This window comes from Pygoscelis adeliae, unplaced genomic scaffold (genome assembly GCF_000699105.1).
Source record: "Pygoscelis adeliae isolate BGI_AS28 unplaced genomic scaffold, ASM69910v1 Scaffold22, whole genome shotgun sequence".
NCBI lineage: Eukaryota > Metazoa > Chordata > Aves > Sphenisciformes > Spheniscidae > Pygoscelis > Pygoscelis adeliae.
Genome location: NW_008824350.1, coordinates 3,611,939 through 3,637,311, shown reverse-complemented (window position 1 = coordinate 3,637,311; position 25,373 = coordinate 3,611,939). Strand labels below are relative to the sequence as shown.

At 40.2% G+C, this 25,373-nt stretch overlaps 1 protein-coding gene and 1 long non-coding RNA gene across 2 annotated transcripts in view; one reads left to right on the top strand and one right to left on the bottom strand.

The window, feature by feature from the left end:
* The first annotated feature begins 5,048 nt into the window (after positions 1 to 5,048).
* Positions 5,049 to 15,848, top strand: LOC103912820. Its single transcript, XR_663393.1, has 3 exons — positions 5,049 to 5,087; positions 5,654 to 5,884; positions 6,751 to 15,848. It is a non-coding gene; the product is annotated as an uncharacterized LOC103912820 (long non-coding RNA).
* Positions 15,849 to 21,899: 6,051 nt separating this feature from the next.
* Positions 21,900 to 25,373, bottom strand: part of OIP5 (Opa interacting protein 5) — a 3,950-nt gene continuing 476 nt past the window's right edge. Inside the window, 5 exon segments of the mRNA XM_009319262.1 lie at positions 21,900 to 21,950; positions 21,952 to 22,038; positions 23,442 to 23,523; positions 24,053 to 24,175; positions 25,165 to 25,231. Of these exon segments, the coding sequence (XP_009317537.1) occupies positions 21,900 to 21,950; positions 21,952 to 22,038; positions 23,442 to 23,523; positions 24,053 to 24,175; positions 25,165 to 25,231 (410 nt within the window).

Here is a 25,373-nt window from a genome sequence, read left to right as displayed (position 1 = left end):
CCGCCGGGGCCACCTGTCGGGGCGCGGGTGAGGGGGTGGGAACCAGGCCGGTTCGATCCGCCCGCCGCCCCGAAAAGTCTGAGTAACTTCGGAGCTGGGGGCGAGGTCGTGCCGCAGCTCCGGCGGGAGCGGGCGGGCAGCGGTACCGGGTTGCAGCAGATGGCTGGGAGGGAGAGCCTGTCTCCTGCACAGCAGTACCCTGCAGCCGAGTTAGGAACAGCCGAGAACAGGCTTTCGGTGAACAAGCTGCAGCTGACGGCGTACGTGGAGAAGAGAAACCAAATTGTATCATCCGAAATCAGTCTTTTCATCTCCGGCTACAAAAATAGCACTGATTATAGTTGCTCTTCTGTTATCGTTGTTATTCGTGGAATCTGTGTGCTGGATGGATTTTGCTAATCTGAACGGTTATATCCTTTTCTGATGCCTTTATGTCATACTGACACAGGAGTGCACAAAGGGGATGGCTTCCAAGTCATTTGGCAAAACCAGAACGTACGAGTAATCTACAGTGCAAAATAAGTTTTATGGAGAGTGGAGAGGTTATATTGATAGTGGAATTGATTGTAGCTTTATGAATTCACGTGATTGTTGGTAATAGGGTAAAAAGGACTTCACACATGATGAAACGTGAAACTATTACTAAAAATGCTATCTCTCCATGTTAGTAACATGCAGATCAGGTATGCCTTAAATTTTTCAAAATTATTGGAGGTATTTTGTACTATAGAATGGTACTTTGTTTATATTAAAAAAAAAAGGAGGGGAGGGACTTCTTACTGAAAGCAAAAGGATTACAGTCACTGGCGTGAGATTCCTTATGTTCTGTATTTGATAACAATTCTTTAAATCTTGAGTTTGTCATAGAATTCTAAGTGACTGCATTTTCAACATGCATGTCACATAAAAGTGAAAAATTGAAGTGGTTAAATGAGAAGCACAGCTTTAGATCTTGTGGAGATGTGGTGTGTTATCTTACGTGATCTAATAATGAAGTAGTTGTTTGTAACTGGTAAAATAACTCAAAAGAAATATGGTAAGTGTGTTTGTCACAACTAGTTCTGAAAGCAGTAGCTGCTTATGAGAAAGATTTCCTAAGGAACATTTTACCAATTTCATGTGCTATATTATTCATGTAGTAACAGTAATAGCAACTTACGGGCAACATAATGTTAAGGCACAGTATGCTGCTACTGATGACTGTTCCTACTTATACATGTCTATGTATGAATTGTTAAAATATGCCAGGGGATTTGCCTTTGGCATGTTGCATATAAGGATAATTCTGCTTTACATTGTAATTAAAAGAATAACAAGCAATGGACTTTCTTTCACGTGAAGTTGTATACTATTTTAGCAGTAAGTAAATTCATCTGGATTAATATTTATTCTTAATTGCTTTGAATACAGAGAAGGTGTGAGAAGTAGTATCTTAAAAAAAAAAACAACAAAACACAAAAAAATCAGAGTTTTCTCTTACCCTGGCATATGTCAAATCAGCTATATGCACTGCTTTACAATCTTGCCCACAGCGCTGTGAGTCTGCAGTGTAAAGACTTGCATGAACAGGCTATGCATCTTACCGTTGTCACCTGCCATTCAGGGGTGTCAAAAATCGTGAGCCAACTAAGGCTAAAAATTCTGACTGAGCCTGTGAAGAGTCTGGAGTATCTCTTGAACACCTCCCACGTTCATTCTTAAAAACTAGAAAAGGAACAGTGTTTGAAACCCATCCTGATGTGCCAGAGGTTATGTGCATGCAAGATGCAGGGGCCCGCACAGTCTTTGGAGGATTAAAAAAAAAAACCCAAGAGGATTTCTCTAAAATGGGGTGTGGAGGAAGGGATGATTCTTTGCCTGAACAGTATTCAAGGAGCACATTACTAGGTGTGTGTGTCATGGAATACAAAGCTCAGCTGTAAAACAGTCTTCCCTGTTTTCTCCGCTGCTGTAGGAAGTACTTTCACAACGTTGTACCAACAATGTAGCAAATATCCATTGGAAACCTCATAGGAGAGGAAAGTGATTTTATTTAAAACATGAAGTGAAACAAAACAGTCACTCAGGCTTGCAATCTCATAAGCAACAGAATGTGTGCGGTGCCCGAGATGTTTGTCCAGCAGCCAGGCACCACAGCAGGGGTGTTCAAGCTGTGTGTCCAGTAGTCTGGCGCTATGTTGCTCGTGTCCAGACACGAAGTCCAGGATCCCTTATAGAGGACAAGGGACATCAGCTGTTAGGTCCTTATGTCTTCTGGCCTCTTCCTAGGTTGGCAACCGTTCTCGGTTCCAGATACGCCTTTGTGTACCCTTTTGGAGGTGACAGTGGTCTGTGTCTCTACCCTGTCCCACTCTGTGAATTATCACTGTTCTTTGTCTCCAGATCTGGGCGTCTTCTGAAATTGCAGGGGGATGTGCTGGGTCTTGATGACCTGCTAACCTGCGTGCCATTAACACAAGCCCTTCTGAGAGCCCTGTTCCTGCTCTATGTTCCTTTTGTGCCTCCACACTCAGGCACTCCCTTTCTTTCTCCAATAACACCACTCAGCCTTTCTTATTACAGTTCTTTGCGTTGCCTCATAGATTGGGTTTAGGTGCCTTTTAAAAGTTACCTAGAAAGTGAAAGGAGCACGAAGGCAGCTAATTTTTTGCAGGACTGTAAGCTACTTCTGTTATATTTTGTGTTTATGATTTAAGCTTTTGTCATTATCAGCTTTCCAGGTTAAATTTGACGCTTTTTAAGCCATTGGAAAGACCTCAGTGGACTTCCAATCTGTAGTGCCAATTTTGCTTTCTCTATCTTCACACACCTCCACCACATTTAACTTTCGAGGTTTCGTGTCTTGGTCTTTCAACATAAACCTGTTTCTAGGTCTTTCCTTCCTCACCTACTTCTCAGGCTCTAGGGAAGAGGAGAGGAATCATCTTCTATGTCCCTGTCAATTCTGCTCATCTCCTGGAGCGTGTACACGTGTGTATGTGAGAGAAAGAGAAAGGTAGTATTTTGGAAAGTCAGATCTGATGGATCTGAGTTTTTGCTGACCATTCTAATTACAACTAAGGGTACCTTAAAACAGAGTGTGAGAGGTGGGGTGAAACCCAGTAGCATAGCTGTACACTATTCATTTCAGTATAGTTTCCAATTCCAGTGTGCTGATTATGTCAGAACACTGACTTTTTTTTTTCCCATTGGTCCATTGGTACTAGGGCATGTTGATCTATATGAGAAGACAAATAGTACGATTTTCCTGGTAAATTTATTTATGAGATGGTTCTCCATCTCTTTTTGGTTTTGAAATTCCTGAAGTTGCCTGTACGCAAGAAATTGTCTATCTGAATGTGACATTTAAAGTTCATGGAAACTAACCTTTAGTTACGGTAGAGCAAAAAAAAAAAAGAATGGGCAACAGGTCAAAACTTAATAAAAATAATATTTTCAGAATTTTTAACAGAAAAGCATTAATATATATAATGTTGAGTTTTCACAATTATTTCTTGTTCCAGATCAATTGATTGTATGTTCAGTAAGTAAGGTATGAAACAAGAAAAATAGTCTTTTTTTTTCTTCATAATTTCCACTAGGTTTTAACTGTAGAGTTGATAGCGTCACCATCAATTTCAGTGCCTGCTAATTTCCAATAGCCTTGATTTATATACATTGCAAGTTACATTTGCAAGTTCTGTTGGTACCAGTGTGAACGCTGCTTCCACATAATCTGTGGAAATTGGATAGAAAGTATATCAAGCAGAGCAGTTAAAACCTGGGACATCCAAAGTCAGTGAACTTGTTAAAATAAAATAATACAAAAAAAATTGGTTAAAGCAAATTGAATTTCAGTATTGGATGAAACATTCCTTTGTATAAGTTGCTTTAAGTATCACCCACTGCTTTTTTATAAGAGTTACTTTAGTGTTTAGTTTAGTTGTAGTTTTAGAATAATTGAAAGAAAACCCAACTTGGCATTGGGAATTGTTTCCATTATGATAAGTAAGTTTGAGAGAGTTCCTGTTAACTGTTCCTTATCAAATTAATTGTTTTGTGAATCATTTGCTGTAGGTTCCTCAGTCTCTCAAAGACACATAGTGCTTGGCAGGTTCTTGAGGGAGGACTTGAATAGGAAGGGACAGAATTGACAACATGAGAATGGAATAACTACCCTGAAATACAGGGCTAGGGATCATCTGCTGACTACAGTTTTTCTGAAGGTGTAGGTCACTGGTGCTTGCAGAACTGCTGTGTCGTGCAGGAGGGTGGAAGCTAGTAATACTTTGGTGAGGATACTGAGAGTTTTTAATAATGTAAGTTCTGTGTGATGAGGTAGTTCTGCTTAGAGCAATGCATTATTCTTCCAGTTAGGTTGTCAGCTCAGCATCCTTGAGAACAGTCATTATGCTTCCTTGCTACAGTGGTTTGTTATTAACATGAAAGAGTTTCTTGCCTTACTGGAGGCTGAAATTATGTCCATCTCGGTTCCAATGAAACTGGAACATGTGTCTGTTGATGATAGCTTACCATAACAACGTCGTTTATCTTCAAAATATGCACAATTAAAAAGTAGTTTCGGTAGTGGTGTATACATATGCTCCAGCTATAGTCAGTCAAGCATGGGCTGTAGGCTGTTCTCAATAAAGTAGAAACCAACAAATTCCAGCGAACAAGGGAATTCAGTACTGTGTAAATTACATTCTGTGGAATGAATGACACGTGATTTTACTCCAGGAAACAGAATGGTTTCTGAACAAAGCCTTTCAGGCGTGTTTTGGGTATATGCTTCTCCTCCCCAGCCTGTTCTTAGTTAAAGTTTGCCTGTCCTGGGTCTTCCATACTTGGGTCCAATTCACTTGACCATCCTTTCCCTTAAACTAAAGGAAGGGGGTGGCTATGATTCTTTGAAAAGTAACATCAGCATGTTTTATGTAGAATGTCTAAAAATGTTAACTAGTTCCTGGAAGGTACAGCTAATCTTTTGTGTCTTGTGCAGATAATAATGTATGATCTGAGTAGTTTCCTGGATGCAAATTTAATTTCATTTGTTCATCTCTCTCTCTAGGCTCACTGAAGGGAGTGTGGATTGATCAAAAATAATGGTGAGTAAAGCTATAAGGTTATTTAGGTACTAAATACCAGGTGCTAAACTTGTCAGATTTGTTGGTTGATTTAGGGGTTTTTTTCCTCCTTTTCCTTGTCCAAAGAAATCAGTCATTGAGATTTTAATTTTTCATAGGATACTTTCAGAGAACTGGAATGTTGCCATAGTGTCAGCTTTCAGTTGGGCTTTGCTTGAAAGAAACTTTGATTTAACTACATATTCTAACAAGAATAAATGCTTTTAAAGTTATGAAATTCCTGTCCCATGATGGCATTTTGCTCTGCTAAGAGACACTAATTGTGTAATTGTATTAACTTGGAGTAGTTATCTTAAAAGTTGTATTTGTTAAACAGTAGGATTGGAAGAAAGATAACATAACCAAATGACAATTATCAAATAGAAAAAAGTACATTCAAAATTTCTAAGGATGACAATCAACTTCTGGAGTTTCATTTATTTTTTTCCAGTGAATGAAATAAAGATATTCTGGTAGTTAAGATGTGTAACAGAGTGCTATATTCTGTTCTCAGCTCTGCCACAAACCTTTGGCATGTTTTGTTGCAGCTCTCCAGGTCTGTTTTTCCCTATCTTCATAACAAGAATAAGACTTTCCCAACAGTGTGAGCATGGATGGTAAAACTCATGATCAGGTGAAATATTTGAGTGCCTCAGAGAGAAAGTGATGGTGACGTGTGCTGTATTTCCATTTTCATGATCTACTCGCTACTTATAACATAGGAGTTGAAAATTGTCACTGGAAGATTATTTCTGAACTTGATCAACTAAAGGGTTAAGGTAATTAGAATAAGATGAGAAATACATACAGAGAAAAGAGAGGAAGGCGTTAGAAAATATGGTGTATCCTCATGTTCTTGTATGTGAGAAAGAGAAGCCAAAGAAAAAAAATTTCTCTTTCACATCTTTCATTGTAGTACAGGAGAATGATAATAAATGTTTCTGGCACTAGCTATGCAGGAGCGCACCCGCATTACCTTCAATCCAGGCTGGCATCAAACTTAAAGCAAAAAAAATCATGTCATAACATCTACTGTGACTAGGCGATAACAGGTGAGTGTCACTGATGAAAGGCCAGGAGATCAGTGACGAGATGACAGTTGTTGAAGTATGTCTACACTGTGGATAAGTGGGGAGAAATGAGTAAAAGTAAGTACCTAATCTGTGTGATCTTACAACTGTCATAAGTGCTTTTTTCCTCTACAGCACTGACAGTTCTGTAGTTAATTAAGTGATAGTTTGTGGTGTCTCTTTGAATTGTGACCTGCTACAGCAGAATATACCCTCCCTGCGTGCAGTGTGCATTCTGGTGCTATCTCAACCTTGTCATGCTATATATTGGAGGCATGGTTAAGAAGCCCCATAGCTAATTAACACTGGTATATTTTTGGATGCATTGCTTCTGAGTAAGCATATAGTTCAGCATTTCTGTAGTATTTCCTTAGCCAGCTTATGGACATCTACAGTTAGACATAAAATCTTACAGAGCAAGGGGTTATTGCAGTTTGTGAAGCCAGCTAATTTAGTCCATTAGAGTCAGGCTTTTAAAGTAATGAACCAGTGGGCATTTTAATGTTGAATGTATTTTATTCTGATTCCTAAACTACCTCTCTTTTTTTAAATTTTTTTTTATTTTGGGATTGCAGATCCTCTCCTGACATTCAAGAAGAAGGTGGTCCTGTTGCTTGCTTATAGGCTGCGAGATGTGGATGTTTCTCTTCTAGCAAGTAAAAACCCGTCCTTCACTTCCATGGAGCTGAACGAACAAAGATCTCTCTACTTCCTGTTTCAATCATCTCACCTAACATTTGATTCACCAGGTGACTTCTCCTACAGAAGTACCCCACCATTCTATCAAAATTCAAAAGCGGAGTAACAGAAATTAGCATTTGTTTCCCTGAAGAAGTGTCTTCTGTGCCAGCTCTTCATCCAGCTTTCTGCATTCTGTTTTAAAATTATCAGATGCAAGTGGAAGCTGGTGTTCTTCACTGATATCTCCTTCTTCATTTTAGGAAGGTTAAGTACTTCACTGTGTCATATTGGAATTCCTAGCAGATAAAGTGTCTGCATGCATTGCTATGTCAAACTGTCTTGGCATGTAAGAAAAGTTGCAGCAGGAAAACCAGAACACATGTTCTGCTCTGACATGAGGAAGAAACTTACCAAACAGTGGGGGACATACCATACAGGTATTTTCTAGTCCAGGACCCCCGGCTTGACTTTGTAGATAGATGTCTTGATGTCAACTCACGTAAAGCAGCTAATGCACAGGAACAAATGCAGAATCACCTTGTCTATAGTGTGTAAATGCATCATCCCAGTCTGTGATCAAAATGTATATTTGCATGTGTAAACCTATGTAAGTGCTGGATCTGAAGAGCTTTCACCAGAAGGAGAAATTACTCTGCACCATTTCATTTTTAGCAAAGAAAAATGAAGCTTTAAAGGCCTCTGGGGTAACAGGATAATGATTAGGTTTACATTAAATCATTCCCTCCCTCTGGCTTTTTATGAATCCTTAGCAGCAAAAGGAACAAAAGCATTCTACAGTAGAAGAAATGGGGCAGAACTTCTTTCTTTAATAAAGAAATCAACTTCTGGTGGGATGGAAGAGACCAGAGGTGTAAAGTTGCAGTTTATCCGCTCAGCTTCCTTGGCACAGTTTCAGCTTTTCATACTGCTGATGGAATCAGCTTTTTGATTCTTCTGTGACTGAGAACTGAGATGACCTATATGTTTCCATCATCTGGGTAGAAATAGGCCCAAAAGAATGGACTGTTTGCCACGTAAGAGGGGTGAGTTGAGAGAGAGCAGAAATACTTAGGACGGGCCTTTTTCTGGTTCCTCTTATTCCTTCCCAAACTAAGGCGCAATCTGTTGTTCTTATGTTTACACAAGATTCTTTGTCTCCTAATCATCTGTGATTATATAGGATGTTTTCTGTCATTCTGAGATGGGAGCATATATTGTTTACATGCTCCCTGCTATGGTATTGTATATGGCAAGTAAGATTTCTTGGCAAAAAAACCCCAGAACTGGGATATGTATTCTGTTCCACTTCAAATCTGGAGCTCTTCTTAGTGCACCTTATTCCAAGCTTGTGATTTAGAAAATGTGACTTACTAGCTTAAAATAATATTTTCAAATCTGGATCAAATAAAGGTATATAGGTTCTGTTAATAGGTTTTGGGAGATAATAGCATGGTTGAGGGGGGGGTGTTTTAGATTTCTTGTTTTGTTCTGTTTTTCCTTTTAGATAACTGCTGGAGAGAGCCAGACAGCCTGAAAATGGCTGAAAAGGCCAACGATTGAAATCCTTCTTAAATCTTAGTGATAGATTGCAAGGGCAGCATTCTGATATTTAAAATGTGGTGACATTTTATGGGACCAAGTTCCATAGCAGAGTAAGGACAAGTGTTGATGTTGATCCTAATTTTCAGAGTAGAGTTGAGTTAAGTCTGTGTTTAGGCTTGCATTGTAATGGCAGCTTTACCCATTTTTTGTTTCCACGAAGAAAAGATCAGACACGTAAGCTAAAGAGTGGTGGGCAAGACACTGCGTATCAAAATAATGCTAACTGTAATGAGCACAGAGGTGCACTAAAATTGTGTGTAACATTGTGATGAGCTGTGTGATAAGAGTTACATTGATCTTGATGAGGCAACCACCAGTTTGGCGTGACTTCTTTTAAGAACATAGGATTTCTTTGCTGAATATGGTCTGAATTTTCTGGCATTGGAGGCAACTAGAAAAGCACACTTCCTTTTAGGGCCTCCCTATGTTGAAACCAACAGGATTTAATGTAGATGTCTGTAGAAGCAGGATCCATCTCTGAGTGATGGAAAATACTGTCAATATCATAGGATTATAAGTCGTTGGGAGGTATCTGGTATCAGAAACATCTGATTTTAGATCTGGGAATTTCCTTTTCTTCCTTCTGCCCATACTTATCCTTCTGATGTTAGAGCTAGCGGTTGGTTTTTGCGTAGCTTGATGACAAAATATTTGGGGGACAGGAAGGTATTTTTCTTTTCTGTGGACATGTACAAAAACTAAGAATTTGTCTGACTAGAACATAGACACTTTAAGCTGTTTGATTTCTTTTTCCATAGGAATAACCCTCAACATTTTGTAACCCTGCATTGTAACAAAAAAATAGAACTGCTGATTTTTCCTGACTCCTATCCATGACAATGTAACAACATTAGTTTTCAACTTGAATTTTAGAACATAATATTTTTAGCAGGGCTAAGGATCTGTGGCTTTCACAGAAGTACTACTACAATAGTGCATGCCCAGAAGACCCCCATTGCTGTACCTTTCCGGCCAGCACCTTTATAAAACTGCTGTGTTAGGAAATGCTGCCTCAGCCTACTTACTTTTTCTTGCTCCACTTTTTCTCTACATTGGTTGGAAATCTTCCCATGTGAAAGATTACAGAAACAAGGGGCATGTGCAATAGATCATATATATATACATATATATATTTTAATACTTGTGGACAAAATGATGTTACAAGTTGTTTGAAAACAACAAAATCACCAATGTCTTCCATTTTGAGATGTGTATAGTTCCATAAGCATTAGTGCTTTGTAGCAAACTGTAGTGCCATGTTAGGATCAGTGCATGAGCCTAGTAGTATTTTTACAATTTCAGAGTGACAAATTTATTAATAAACAGTGATGATAATGTAATTAACAATAGAAAGGATACAATAGGAATGTCACAAACATGGTCTAAACATGCAGTATCCTCCCTTTGACAACGGCAACGCTATCTTTAGAAATGGAATGCATTCACTTAATGGGCTTCATAGAATCATAGTTGACTTTTTGCTTTTAGTCTATCTGTCCAACTTGCAATAGTAAGTTAGTCTGTGTAAGCATCCAGAACTCTTGTCTTTATCAGTGAGATTCTTTTCTTTTTAGTCTTTGTCAAAAGTGTTTTCTTCCACGTGCAGCATTTCGAATTTTATTATTACCCATCCTGTGATATGCTCAGAAAAGTATGAATATGCTAAGGAGTTTGTGTGCATTTTGTACACATCTCTGCTACCTTAAGATGATTTACAAAATCTGTTAATTAATTTTTTTTTTCAGATCTGACTATATAATTGTTATAACTAGTTAAACATTATCCTCATTGTATAATAAGTTAATGGTTGCAAAATGCTATCTGCTAATTATGCGTAGCAGACTTTTATCCATTATTGCAGGAATGGGGAACCTTTCTTGGCTGAAGTCCTATTGAATCTTTTAACACCTTTGGTGGATCCTGCATTTACATACATTTTAATGTTAATATTAATAAGAGAGAATATAATGTCAAGGGCTGTTGAAAAACAACATTGCAGACTGTATCTGTGCAGCAGGCTATCTCTAGCCTATGGATCAGAGATTCCCCACCCCTGTATTATTGAGAATTCAATATCCTGTATTTTAGGTAAGTTCCAGTATTGCTTTCCAGCTCTAAGCTCAATTTTAATAATTTCTGTCTCTCCCTCTGCTTTTTTCAGAAGGAAAGTTTAGACCAGGGGAAGTCCAAATGATTTAGCACTCAATGGGCAGCTTGGACTGGTCATATGAGAGACTGGTATGATTCCCGAGATGTGCAATGCTCTCTGGATGGCATCCTCTGATTTCCTAGGAAAAAGTCTTTTATTAGGTGCCAGTGTTGCTCTTCACCCATTTCTCTCTTTTACAAGAACAAAATTCTCTTTCAACTTAGAGAGGATACTGCATCTTTTTTTCCTGAGACCTGCCTGTAAATGGCCATTAGGGGGAGGGAGGGAATGGGTAGCTTGGTTTTGTAATTTTGGTATGATATATCTCTGAAGTAATTAATCAAGAAGCATGTACTTTGGTGCAAAACCAGTAATCCGTGCAGAATTAATGTATGTAACAGGGAAAAAAAGAAAAAAAAATGAACAACCAACCCTCTGCATCTAATACATTTCCAAGAAAATTGGACAGGTGGGCCATTTACAGCAGAGCTCTGGGGGACCTGTGCTGAGAGTTAGGTTCAATTCTAAATGGAAGTAGCTGTACCATTGAATAAAGTAGATTAGTGCTTGGGAGAATCAATTGAAAAATACCTCTGAAACTGGAATGCAAAATAGCACAGTATGTAGGGGGAAGAATCCCTGATGCAAACAAAGCCATAAGATGATTTAATAAGAAAATAGAACTTTAGTAGCAATAACTGTTTTGCATGTGATAGTAAATAACTTGCATTAGCAAGACTGTACAGTAGAGTAAGTGGGTAATAACCAAATAAGTTTGTGGCGCTCTGTGCTGCAGGGAGTTGCGTGAAGAGTCTCTTCCTGAGAAGATGGGTGAATTTCTCTTATGTTCCTCTCATTGGAGAGAATTTGGCACTTGAATACTTAGTTAATGAACCTGATATTAAAAAAAAAAAAATTAGCTTTGTCACATGTCTGAAGCACTGTCAGTGAGTGTTGGGGGAAGGGCAGACAGTTCTTTTTGAGAGGATAGCTGAAGTTTCCCTATATTTTTTTCTTTTTTGAAGTCTAGCACTTGCTCTGTTTCTCTGAGAAGAAACTAAACCCTGGCCTGTGAAGAGAACCTGATTCTGAAGTTAGAAGCTTTTATTGTGGGAAATAGCTTTTGTTTTCTTTGTTTAAAAAGACCAATCTGAGATGGTCTAAAAATAAAAAATCAGAGAACACTTGACACTCAAAACATTTGTACATCCCAAGCACAACTGTAGAATTCTAAAAACGTTACTTTACAGCAAAAAATAATTTTAGCCTTGCTAAACACTGTTTCAGACCATAATTGATTTCTGTTGATGCCTGAAGTTTTGCAGAGGCAAATACTGTGAAGCTTTTGGTAGCACAAAGGGTTATTGATCTACAAGCTGCAGCCTCTGCACCCAGCAAAGTATTTGCTATCAAAGGGTTACATAAAAGAGCTGCAGGAGTTCTAAAATGTCCATAGTTGACACTGTTTTCAGTGCAGATATGTAGTCTATAGAGACAATATGGCCCAACAGATAATACTGTATTCTGAACAGAACTATTACATCAGAGGTTTAGATCTATCTGGCTGGATTTCTTCTAGAAAGCTGAAGTAATTTGGACTGTAACGTACAGCTGAAGGGAGGCTTCTAATGTTCCGAAATGACGGAGGTGAAACCCTTTGGCTCTTTGTAAGTTGATAATGGGACTGTGAGAGCTATGAGCATTTTTACAGTATAAAGTAACCAAGATAAGCATAAAGATGTCTAAATTAAGTGTTGGCTAATATGTAATACGTGTATGAAAAGCTAATTGATCTGGAAGGTTGTAATCAGCTTAAATTCCAGCTATTGAATTATTGATAAAATTGGAAGCTGGCCATAGGGGACCTTAATTTGATTGTTATCTGATTACATTAGAGAAACTATAAATTTATTCTGGTCTGTGGTCAGCAAGTACATTTGCATAATGATGAAATAATAATGAAAATACAGTCATGTTCATACTTCTGAAGTATGAACTTTGTGGCTGAATAGAATTCTTCAAGGGTTTATTCATTCAGAGAAGGGGGGGGGAAGTCAAGACTGATGTAGCCAGGCAAGCTATCTGCATATTCTTCCCAGTTCAGACTTTTTATAATTATCTGTATTCTATGGGCTACCAGACTAGAAGTTACTATTCACAGCAACAAAAGGAATCCCTTTGCCTTTCAGCTCTTGCACTATGGCATGGCTTTAGCTCCAACCCCCTTGATTTCACTGCTTCTAAAACTAAGTGGAAGTGTTAGATGCTACCACATTTCAGCGTGGGATATCAAAGGTGTAGTGACCAGTACCGACATGCCTCCTTTAGCAGTACTAAACCCAGATGATACAAGTATATGCTGTTTCCATACCCAGTAGGGCTGCTGCAGAAGGTCTAGCCAGTACTTGTGTTGGGAATTGCACCTTCAGGAATTGCACCTTCTGCAACTGAGGATAATTGTCAAATTTAGGACAAAAAAGAAAGTCTTGCAAAGACTCCTTGAATAGTGAGTGAGAAGTTGTACCAAGCTTCAGGACACTGACACTTTACGCAAGGATTACATTGTCAAGAGCTGGCAGTGTGGTTTTTTGGGCAGAGAAGGGAATAATGTGGAAAAGAAGAACAGTTTTTGATGGATAACCAATCTTGGAAATAACTGCTTCCTGCATCCCTAGGAAACGCTCTGGTCTTCCTCCAAAACTAATAATCCTGCTTGCCATTCAGGTACGGAGCTGCATAATGGCAGTTCAAGTTAGATTCCATTGGATTTCTTTTAATGAATGATCCAGCATTTTGCCCCTGTAGCGCTTTGACTGGCACACAAAAGCCAGCCGTTGAACCAGGGTGTCTCGTTTAACAGTGCAGAACACCAACCATGGATTCTGATATCTATTCCCTTTCAGTCTGCTCTACGCTTTCTCCTGAGTTTTAGAGAAAGTGTCAGTGTTCATGATGTAAGCAGAGCATGTTTCTGTCTCTGAGCCTATGTACCAGGTTATAATATAGACAGATTCCCTAAGGCTTTACAACATCTAAGGTTAGAGATAAAAGGTAACTTACTGCTATAACTTACTGTTTAGTGTGTCCTGTGTAAATCCTGTCTGCTTCTCTCCACTTCCCCTCCAAATGAGTGTGTTTGCAGGTCAAACAAGAGGCGGCTAGTTTGTAATGCCTTAGGCATGAAGAACTGCATGGAGAAACTGAATGAAAGCGGCACAGGCCCACAAACCAAATCTTAGAGCTAGTATTCTAATTATGCATGATTCAAAATGTCTAGTGTAATGTAGTTATTACCAGTAAATTGAGATATGCATTTATACATAATGAAGCAATAGGAATTAATATACCAATAGCTTGAACTTCCTGCTTTGATTCTCAAACTTTGGTTTTCTTAGAGAATGTGCTGCCTCTGTAGAGAAAGGGGCAGAATGTATAGATAGGGACAGAAGCATGGCACCAAAACTGTAAATCAGGAACCAGGATCAGCAGGACTCGCCTTTATAACCTTGTCTGGTTCATATTAGTGCCCTGAGCATGTAAAAAGCAGGGCATGAACTAAGCATGTTTAGGGGCGAGATGAGGTTTCTCACCTGCTGCAGCTGTAGCAAGGAAAAGGGTGCAGAGTTTCTTACAAGGTGCAGGGGGGAGCAACTGGTGGAAAAAAAACAAACACACAAACACAAAACAACACAAAAAACCAAGTAACGGAAAACACAGACTCAAATTGAGTGTAGTATTTGCCAGACAGTAGGTAATAAGCGTGGGTGTGGTGAAAGAAATTATTTGGAGAAGACTGAAATTAATAAGCACAGTACATATATTTCAGGTGTTGAATAGCTTTTTAATAGACAGTATTTTCAGGTAACTCTCTAGCCACATAGGCAGCTGTACTGAAGCATACTGGTACCAGCCAGCAATAATGGCACCTGCAGGAATGAACCTGAAAATACTGGTAATCTTGTATATTTTTTAAGTTCTTTAAAGAGATTTTTAAAAACAGAAAATGACATTTGATCACTGAAGGTCTTTATCTTCTGCAACACAGGTTGCAATAGTCTTTTTTCTTTATTTCACTTATTAAATAAAAGGGAATTTGGGTGCCATCTTTCTGTAACTTTAGTGTGTTCTCTGTAGTATTTCCCAAGTCTTTTAGTGGATAATGCAGTGAATTTCCGCTGGCAGTTTGAAAATAACATAGAACGTGTGGCATAGCCTATGTCACTAATGCTTTTCCAAGTTTAAACTTGTATTCAAACATGTAGAATACTAGCTTGTTACTGCAGAATTCTATACTTCTAGCTTAGCTTAATTTTGTAGGTGGGCTTAACTTGTGCAGAACACTTCTCCATGTACAGAGGCTCAGCCCTCTTTCTTAAATAGAAAGAGGAGGTGTCCTGGAGGAAGAAATTGTGTGTCAAGTTAACTCCTGTTCATACTTCATAGCCAACCATCCATAAAGCACCATGATTTGGGTTTAGAATGGGGGTTGCGTTTTTCTCATGAATGCTTTCTAGATATACAAGACTTGCCAAATGAAGATAGGAATATTGTAAGAGAAGATAACTAATTTATGGTATCAGAAGTTAGACTAAATGAAATCCTTTGAGCCAGCTTCTTCAAGCAAAAAGGGAATTTGTAAAACAAGTTTAGCCCAGCGGTTAACCATGGTCACCTAATTCTTAGTGGGTATTCTTTAGAACACTTTGCATGGTTTTAAACCCTGTTAAATAGATGTTCTTTTGTGTGATGAGTAAGCAGCTGTATCCTTTGTTAATGCTTATTCCCTTCAATATAAAACCTGGGGAATAAACTACTTTAGGATGTCAGTGAAGATATCTTCCTTTCGAAAAGTATGATAACAGCAAAGGAGAAGTATTAGTTATAGATTCTTAAAAATTACCTTAGTACTTAAAAAACAGGCTAGAAAATACTTCTTACACTGAACTTCTGATAGCATGCTCACATGGATTAGCGGAGGAAACTATTGGTGTCATTAGGAACTACGTACTCCCATTGCACATGTTTTACATGGTAACAGTGAAAGAATGTCTCCCTGCAAATTCTGATGTTTTTCCAAAAGGCAGCTTGCTTTTATATCTATGCATCTTTGAGGATTTCAAGATAAGATTTTATTCTTTTGACACTGTAAAGAGGAACTGTTTAAAAATGAACTTGGAAACTCTGCACCTGTATACAAATTTTTTTAGCAATAAAGCAGCACAGGCTGAGAATGCACTAAAACTGGATGTGTCGTTTGTTCAGAAGACAAATTAACCAACTTACTTACTATACGCTACAGCACTTCTGAGATGTGTTTGTACTTAGAATCATAGAATCATTAAAGGTTGGAAGAGACCTCCAAGATCATCGAGTCCAACCATCAACCCAACACCACCATGCCCACTAAACCATGTCCCTAAGCGCCTCATCTACCCGCCTTTTAAATACTTCCAGGGATGGTGACTCAACTGCTTCCCTGGCCAGCCTGTTCCAATGTTTAACTACTCTTTCAGTAAAGAAATTTTTCCTTACATCCAATCTAAACCTCCCCTGGCGCAACTTGAGGCCATTTCCTCTCGTCCTTTCGCCAGTTACTTGGGAGAAGAGACCGACACCCACCTCGCTACAACCTCCTTTCAGGTAGTTGTAGAGAGTTTCCAGCCACTCTTCCCCAAGCCTGTAGCGCTGCATGGGGTTGTTGTGGCCAAAGTGCAGGACCCGGCACTTGGCCTTGTTGAATCTCATACAGTTGGCCTGGGCCCATCGATCCAGCCTGTCCAGGTCCCTCTGCAGAGCCTTCCTACCCTCGAGCAGATCAACACTGCCGCCCAACTTGGTGTCGTCTGCAAACTTACTGAGGGTGCACTCGATCCCCTCATCCAGATCATTGATAAAGATATTAAACAGAACTGGCCCCAATACTGAGCCCTGGGGAACACCGCTCGTGACCGGCCGCCAACTGGATTGAACTCCATTTACCACAACTCTCTGGGCCCGGCCGTCCAGCCAGTTTTTGACCCAGCGCAGAGTCCACCTGTCTAAGCTGTGAGCCGCCAGCTTCTCCAGGAGAATGCTGTGGGAGACGGTGTCAAAGGCCTTACTGAAGTCCAGGTAGACCACATCCACAGCCTTTCCCTTGTCCACTAGGCGGGTCACCTGGTCATAGAAGGAGATCAGGTTGGTCAAGCAGGACCTGCCTTCCATAAACCCGTGCTGGCTGGGCCTGATGCCCTGGTTGTCCCGCACCTGCCTTGTGAGCGCCCTCAAGATGATCCGCTCCATGATCTTCCCCGGCACTGAGGTCAGGCTAACAGGCCTGTAGTTCCCCGGATCCTCCTTCCGGCCCTTCTTGTAGATGGGCGTCACATTGGCCAGCCTCCAGTCGTCCGGGACCTCCCCCGTTAACCAGGACTGCTGATAGATGATGGAGAGCAGCTTGGCTAGCTCCTCCGCCAGCTCTCTCAGCACTCTCGGGTGGATCCCATCCGGCCCCATAGACTTGTGAGTATCCAGATGACGTAGCAGGTCGTTGACCGCTTCCTCTTGGATTATGGGGGGTTCATCCTGCTCGCCATCCCTGTTTTCCAGCTCAGGGCGCCGAGTACCCTGAGGGTAACTAGTCTGATTGCTAAAGACTGAGGCAAAGAAGGCATTAAGTACCTCAGCCTTTTCCTCATCCTCGGTGACAATGTTCCCCCCCGCATCCAATAAAGGATGGAGATTCTCCCTGGCTCTCTTCTTGTCATTAATATATTTGTAAAAACTTTTTTTGTTGTCTTTAACGACAGCGGCCAGGTTGCGTTCTAGCTGGGCTTTTGCCTTTCTCATTTCCTCTCTGCACGACCTAACGAGATCCCTGTACTCTTCTTGAGTCGCCTGCCCCTTCTTCCACAAGTGATAAACTCTCCTTTTTTTCCTGAGTCCCAGCAAAAGCTCCCCGTTCAGTCAGGCCGGTCGTCTTCTCCGCCCGTTCTTCTTGCGGCGTACAGGGACAGCCTGCTCCTGCGCCTTTAAGACTTCCTTCTTGAAGATCGTCCAGCCTTCCTGGACCCCTTTGCCCTTCAGGATGGTCTCCCAAGGGACTCTCTCAACCAGCGTCCTGAACAGGCCAAAGTCCGCCCTCCGGAAGCCCATGGTAGCAATTTTGCTGCCTCCCCTCCTTACTTCACCGAGAATTGAGAATTCTACCATTTCATGGTCGCTAAGCCCCAGACGGCCTCCGACCACCACATCTCCCACCAGTCCTTCTCTGTTTGTAAACAGGAGGTCGAGCGAGGCACCTCCCCTGGTAGGCTCACTTACCAGCTGTGTCAGGAAGTTGTCTTCCACACACTCCAGGAACCTCCTAGACTGCTTCCTCTCTGCCGTGTTGTATTTCCAGCAGATGTCCGGGAAGTTGAAGTCCCCCACGAGAACAAGGGCCAGCGATCGAGACACCTCTGCCAGCCGCTTGCAGAACGCTTCATCGGCCTCTTCATCCTGGTTGGGTGGTCTATAACAGACTCCCAGCAGGATATCTGCCTTGTTGGCCTTCCCCCTCATCCTTACCCATAAACACTCAGCCGCATCATCATCACAATCGTTAAGCTCTATACAATCGAAACACTCCCTAACATACTTGCTGTACCTTTGTCAAAACTTCACCATTTGAGCTAAACTCACATATGCTGGATATCTGTTTTGGGTCCAGCTGTTCCAGCCGACTTCAGGCACAAAAGCCTCTGACTTCTTGGAAGGCAACTAAAGAAAAATCGTTACCCCACTCATATTAAGATGGGCAACTTGTCAGATAAAAGCTTCAAGGGTTGTTTTAGTTGGTATTGGAAAGCTTCTGTTGCTTGTATAGATTGCCTAAAAGTAATAAGCCCCTCAGAAAACTCTTTCATATGTGTGGATTGTTTATTGTTTTGGCAACTACATTTCTGAAAAATTCCTTCTGTGGTTGGCATGTCACAACCTGCAGGGAGGCACAACTTTCCTTGCAGTTGCTGCTGAAAGCAGTTTTGGAAAGTGCTGTAATGCAGCAGCATGACACCACCTTATGAGGACTGCTGAAGGAGCCATGGCTGCCAACCCTACTACAACCTTTCCAAAACCTGTTACAGATTGCTAACCCTTATGATAGCTTATGGAAGATTCACAGTATGATTGTTACTTCACTAGCCTGTTCAACCACCTTAATTTATTTCATTTTCTAGTTGTTTTTGTCTTTAGATTCCAGAGAAGACAGCTGCTGGTTAGCTAATGGAAGAAGGCCTGACCTTGAGACTTGCTTTCTAAGTGGCTGGTATTCATTTAAATAGAGAATCCGTCCTTCCCACGCCAGACTGGCCCTGGCTGCACTTAAAGCTGGAACACCTCTCTCAAGATGCCTAGTTAGAGGAGATTAGGTTCTACACTACAATAAGAAAAACAAATACTCACTGATCAATTGTAGAGAAAGAGGAATTTGAATCTGGGACAGGCTGTGGGATCAAAAGCTGAATCTTTCAGGAATAAAAGTTTATAAGCATCACTTAAATCAAAATGCACCCATAGGTTTAAGTTGATATCTCAGTAAATGTTCATCTCAAATTACTGAAGATAATGCATTTATTTTATGTTTTGTAAATTAAGGTGGCTTGCTTCTTAAAACAGAATTTACTTAAAACACTGTATTGCTGTGTCAGCAGCTACATCAGGCAATACTCAGTGCCAAGAAAAAACATCATTTGACAAATAGAGATGAAGGACCACAGCTTGACTCAACAGAGCGGACGTCCTCCCAGTTCCAAAGATTAGAGAAATGTAGTTTAAAAGTTTACCAGCTATTGTTTAGCACATACATTACTTAGCATGAATTTAAACAAATAATGACTAATGAGGAACCATTAAATTTAACGCTTCATAATGAATCAGGACCTAAGCAAGATAAACTGATGTTTTTTTTCTGCAAACATAATCTAAGGAAAAGAAGTGGGCTTATGACTCACATATTACACATGATCTGCACAATATATATTTCTGAATTTCAGCTTTTATTTAAAAAGTTTCTTCTTTACAACTGAAAAGATATTAATTAAAAAGATATTAATTAAAAGATATTAATTATATTAAAAAAAAGTAACTGACAGCTTTCTTTTCTTTTTAGGGGTGGACACTTAGCTAAATGAAGCAAGACAATTTAGCACTATTATACACAGTACAGATGTAAAGTATATAGCAAGAAACAGCCTCAGTGCAGAAACCGGAATGAAAGGGCAGAAGTGAGTAGTCCCGTTACCATGTTTTAGACCGATGCAACAACAAAAGCGCTGTAACTTAGAAAGTAACACAAAGGTGAAGTTATACAATGGAAAACATTTACCCGAGATGGGGAGATGCTGGGACAAAATGAGTTTAGTCAAAGATCCCAGTTAAAGACCAACAGGCCCTTAAACATAACGCAGAAGTCACTGCACAACACAACTTTAAAAAATTCTTTGCTCTTAATAACAAAATAATCAAATACAGCAAATCCAAACTTTACATGAATATACAGTGACAACTGTCAAGAACAGCCTTCCAGTTAAGGGTTCAGGATAGAGCTCATTTTAGGGCAGATAACATTACAGGCAATGAAACAGATTTTGCAGGAGTGTAACATTTACTTCAGGTAGTTACTTCTGATATCCTGAATTCAGCTGTCATTGAAAAGCACTGCATTTTTGCACCTATCCCTGTCAAATCTGTGAAACATAAACAATAAAAATTTAGCTAGCATATAGTATTAGAATTTAACAGAGAGAGCCCCTCCTCTCCCTGCAGAATGGCTGTTGATATTCTATGTTACTGCTTAATCAGAATGAACTGAGACAACCAGGAACTCTTAATCAAAAAGCAGCACAGTGAACATAAGTAATAGTATAAGTACCAGCTGCCCACCTAAAGCCTCTGAGGTGCCTTGCAGTGAGTTTTGTCCCCTCTGCTCCAAGTCCATTACAAGAGCTATTTTACAAATAAAACAATTAAGACACTGAAATACAGAGCATACTGGCATCAGCAGCAACGGGGAGTGCAATCTGCCAATCGTACATGGAAGCAGAAGTAAGGGAACAGCAAATTGCATCACTGAAATTAAGTTGATCAAGTAAATACAATCCTTTCTAGACAACTACTAAACTTTATGGAAGGTTTAAAACATCAGCCCTTTAGGCAGAAAAAGAGAGAGGAAGAGACCCTTAATCTTCCAACTAACAAGAATAAGGTAAAAAGATATTCTGTCCCAATAACAAGGGGTAAGTAGTGTTCTTTCTTTTCCATCAAATTATTTTCTAGATGTTTGGAAAGAAGCAGAACCCATTCAAAACAGAGAGATCCCAATGAGTACCCATTAGGTATTTTTTATGAAACACCTTGACTGGCCAAGGGAAGGCATCAGGCAGATCATCACAACTTCAGCAGAGCAGCATTCCCACGACTGAGCAGAAGTGAAGGAGAAGAAAAGACTGTTCCTTGGTTTCACAGCTTCAGCCCCAGAAAGAAAGGCTCAAATCTGTTAAAGGCAGTTGCTCACAGCCGAAGCTTTGTGGAGCTGCCAGAACTTGACTCAGTCCTGTGCAGCCACGGGGCTGCGCTTCCAGAGGACTTGGCAGGCACGTGGATTGCCCTTGAATTTGAAATCCAAGACCTTGTGCTCCAGCCAGCATTGTGCCATCCAGATTAATGCATTAAGCACACTGGGCAGCTTCTACGACATGCTAGCTTGCTCCATTTGCAGGCCACACACACAAGCAAATCTAAAAGAACTCATCAGGAGGCCATTTAGCAGTGCCTCACATACCAGATGCAGCTAATGAGCCACCTGACCAACAGCTAGATGCCATTAACAATCTATATGAAAAGGTAGGACAAGAACTTTAGATCTCTGTGAGAACATTCGATTTATAATAGCACCTCTTAAGTCTTATCTTGTTAGTATGTTTTGTATAGTTCCAGAAACCTGATTTTAGTATTTCAGAGGCTGTTCTCCCCGTCCCCCCGAAGTCATTAGAGAGAATCAAAGTCCCAGTTATACTGTCTCAGAGAGTGATGGGCTGCATGGGCGAGCTATTAATTTTTCCAAGCATAACTTCAGTATGTCAGATTTTCAGGTGTTCCCCTTAGATTGAAGGGATGCACTTAAGCATCGGTTCTTTCTATACACAGATAAAGTGACAGATCAACACTCAAACCTGTTCTGGTACATTGTTTCATCATCATGAACAAACTCAGCAGAGACGCAGAAAAAACTCCAGCGGTTCTTGAAAGGAGCATATTATTAGTTGACCCTGACTATTGCATATCCTGGCAGTAGGCCAACTGCATCTGATGCAGAGCTTTGCCTTTCTGCCACATTCTTTTGTTCCAGTTCCTCCAGCTTCTTCATCAGCAATTCTATGCGAACGTGGACCTCCACAAGCTTTTCTTTCAGCTAGAAAAAGAAATAAGAGTATTATAACTAGAGAAAAATGTCCTAACACTGGATCTTTGAGTGATCTGCACCACTTTCAGTGGCTAAAGAGCAGCTAACTTTCAAGATGGGAAATTATACTGGGCTTCAATCTCTATGCGCGTACCTAGTACAGGCAAAACTGGCACCCAAAACAGAGGCCTGCGTTACACAGAGGAGGTAGATGAATGTGTGCCAGCATAACCCCTTTCAGAGATGTATGGGAATAATCTGCTTAAGGAGACAGAGTTGCTGGAGCCTTACTATGATCAGTCCAGTCTTTCCTAGTTAACTCATTGCAAGTTTTCACACAGCCAGAGACCTTCTTTGACAATATCTGGACAGACTGTTTAATCATTAGCTTAGGAATACACATGGACAGTCCCTCAAAAATGTCATTTCCAGAGTCTGGGGTTTAAGTTAACACGTCTAAAGCACAAGAGTAAAATCCTGCTGACATTATGTCCCAAAAAGCAAAGACCACATTCACGCACTCGTTCTAGTCAACAAGGAGACTCTCCACAGTCACATAATTTGTGTTTGCAATGAAGCGCTACCATTTTTTTACTTCAGAAAAACGTGTCTCAACTTTAGAAGTCTTGCCTGGATAAGATTTTTGCATTTTAGCCTCACTTGACCTACAAAAACACTCTGATCTTATAGTAAGACACTGGAAGATGACTTTAAGGAGGACAAAACTTAAGAAATGTCACGGGCCCATTTCCATGCTTAGAACAGAAACTAAAAAAAGAAAAAAAAAGTAAGGAACAAGTAAGCACATAAATACTGGATACACTGGCTGTCTCCTACACACAGTAACTTTATGAGCTATACGACAGACAATTTACTAAGTTAACAACTAACCAAATCACAGAAAAGAACATCCAATTTAAACACCAAAAAAGCAGGGAGGTTCTAGTGTTGTCTCTGAAACTACAAGTAAATATTGCCATGCTGTTTTAAGCTTACATAGCCATAAATACAACTGTGCTAGAATCCCTTTCAAATTAACAAATTGCTATTTTTTTGAATTCTTCAACAGTGACTTATTAATTCTAGGGACAACACAAGTAGTAATACTTAGGCAAAGTCTGTCTAAGCGATTCTTGTTTTTTTTTTTTCTTTTCAACATGTGGATATAAAAGGATAACAGACTTTTGCCAGAAAAGTAGCTAGAACTGGATATGTTTTGCAGATAGGTGGTTCTAGAAAATGTTTTGCATGTCTCACGCATTTAAGTCAGTCACTGTATTTATTATAAGTCAGTATTTTCTCCATCTTATGCACCTAAAAAAAAAGTAATTGTATCAATATTTTTGGACTAATATCCAAAAGTATCAGCATTTTAAAAATATTTTCCATACAAATTAATGTAGAAACCTTACTTCCCGCAGTTGTTCCTTTAAGGTCACAGCAGGAAAATTCACCTTAGAAGCTTCTATTATCATTTGGTTTTTTAAGACATAACTGGAAAACAAAAGGAGAAAGGGAAAAAACCCCAAGAAAAACAGTTAAAAACCCCATGGTTGCATTCTATTTAAGATTTTAAAGCAGATACAAAGTTGTTGCCAGAAGCAGTCAATACATTATGAAAAAATTGAAAACATAACAATGGTTTTACTTTGAAATCATAAGATCCTCTCACCACCAGCTATAAGTAATTTACAGTTTCTATAGTCAAGTCCTCAATCTATCATAGAACTATTTTGACACCTGACATTAGCTAAGCGAATCTGGAACCGAAGGAGATTTCAGTATTGCAAACAACTAAATTTAAACCTCGACATTACATGAGGACACTGAAAAAGTGCAAGGCAAATCAAATGGGGTCACAGCAACACAAACAATTTAAACACAGAGGATATTTAAATCCCACTCCAATGCGCTCAGTCAAAAGTAAAGCTGCTTTTGTTAGCTGTAGGTTAGTTGTACACCCTGTTGTAATAACTTACGAATTCCCGTGAAGCCACTGACCATAAGAATACAGTATACTCACCAGAGGATGCTGTCCTTGAAGAAACAGAAGAAGCCTCGGAGATACGCCAGGTCACTGGAGGCAGAATAAAGAATGAAGCCCACGATCAAGCCACACGACCGACAGGATAATGCGTTGTAAGCACTAAAAGGAGAAAGGGAAAAGTATTATTAAACAGAAGCTTCTGAAACCATAGATACTGCATACTTGTCAGAGGACATCAAATCTTCAGTTCTATCAGGACAGCAAAACAAGACATAATAATGCTTTCTCCTTAAAGAAACAATACATACAAAGAGAACATGAACATAGAGAGTTGAGCATGTTGTCCAAGAAATAATCTCTGTAATAAGTGAAGTTGCAATTAAGGAAGAAAATACACATCTTATTATCACAGAGTGGCTTAGGCTATACTACTCGAACATGATTTAACTGGTGAAACAATGCCTGTGCCAGGTCATAGATGTGGAATTTCCTCCTGATGAAACAGATTATTGCCTCATGCAGAGAGGGAAAAAAAAAGGCAAATAAAAACCCAACCAAGTCTTATATTTAAAAAGTTCCCAGCCCTTATAGTTTGTAAAATAGCCTTTGAATATCATTTAAACAAACTACTGTTCTGTAAGTCCTCAGGTGATATTTACATTCTTCCCATCAGACTAACCCGAGTTACCAAACCTGTTGCTAACTGTATGCTTGTGAATAGAGCAGCAGAAGTTGCTAATTTTCAATATAAAAAAAAATAAATCCCAAAACCCCAAACAGAGATGCGTTAATTTAGGTAACAGACCTTTTAGGGAAGGAGCAGAAGAAAGAGACCTAAGGGCTAGGCTGCCTTTTACTGCATCGCTCAAATGTTCCTCTCCACCAACAAAGGTTAGAGCGGCATAACTTTTGATTTTGACAAAAATGAAAGCTACATACCTACAAAAGGTTTCTCCATCCGAAACGATGAAGCACGAGTACAAAAAGCACTTCGGAGTTTACCAAGCCCCTAAGAAACCCCAGCGCACAAGCCAGAGGGGCTCCTGGCTCCCGGCTTTGCAGAAGCCTCTTTTTGCCCACGCAATTTACCGTGGCGACTGTTCCCGGCAGGCCCGATGCCAAAAGCAAGGACTAGGTGAGCTACGCACCATCCCAGCAGGGCTCCCTCGAGGCCGATCATGAGCGAATCCTCCCAGGCCACGTCGTTCGTGACTTCTGAGGAGGAAGGGAGACCCGCTGAACACCAGACCCCCGGACCAGCCCCACCCCGGGCGTCCCCGACGGGCCCGAGGCACCCACCCCGCCGCCTCAGGACACCCAACGCGAAGCCGAGCCCAGACCCCCAGGGGCCGGGGGA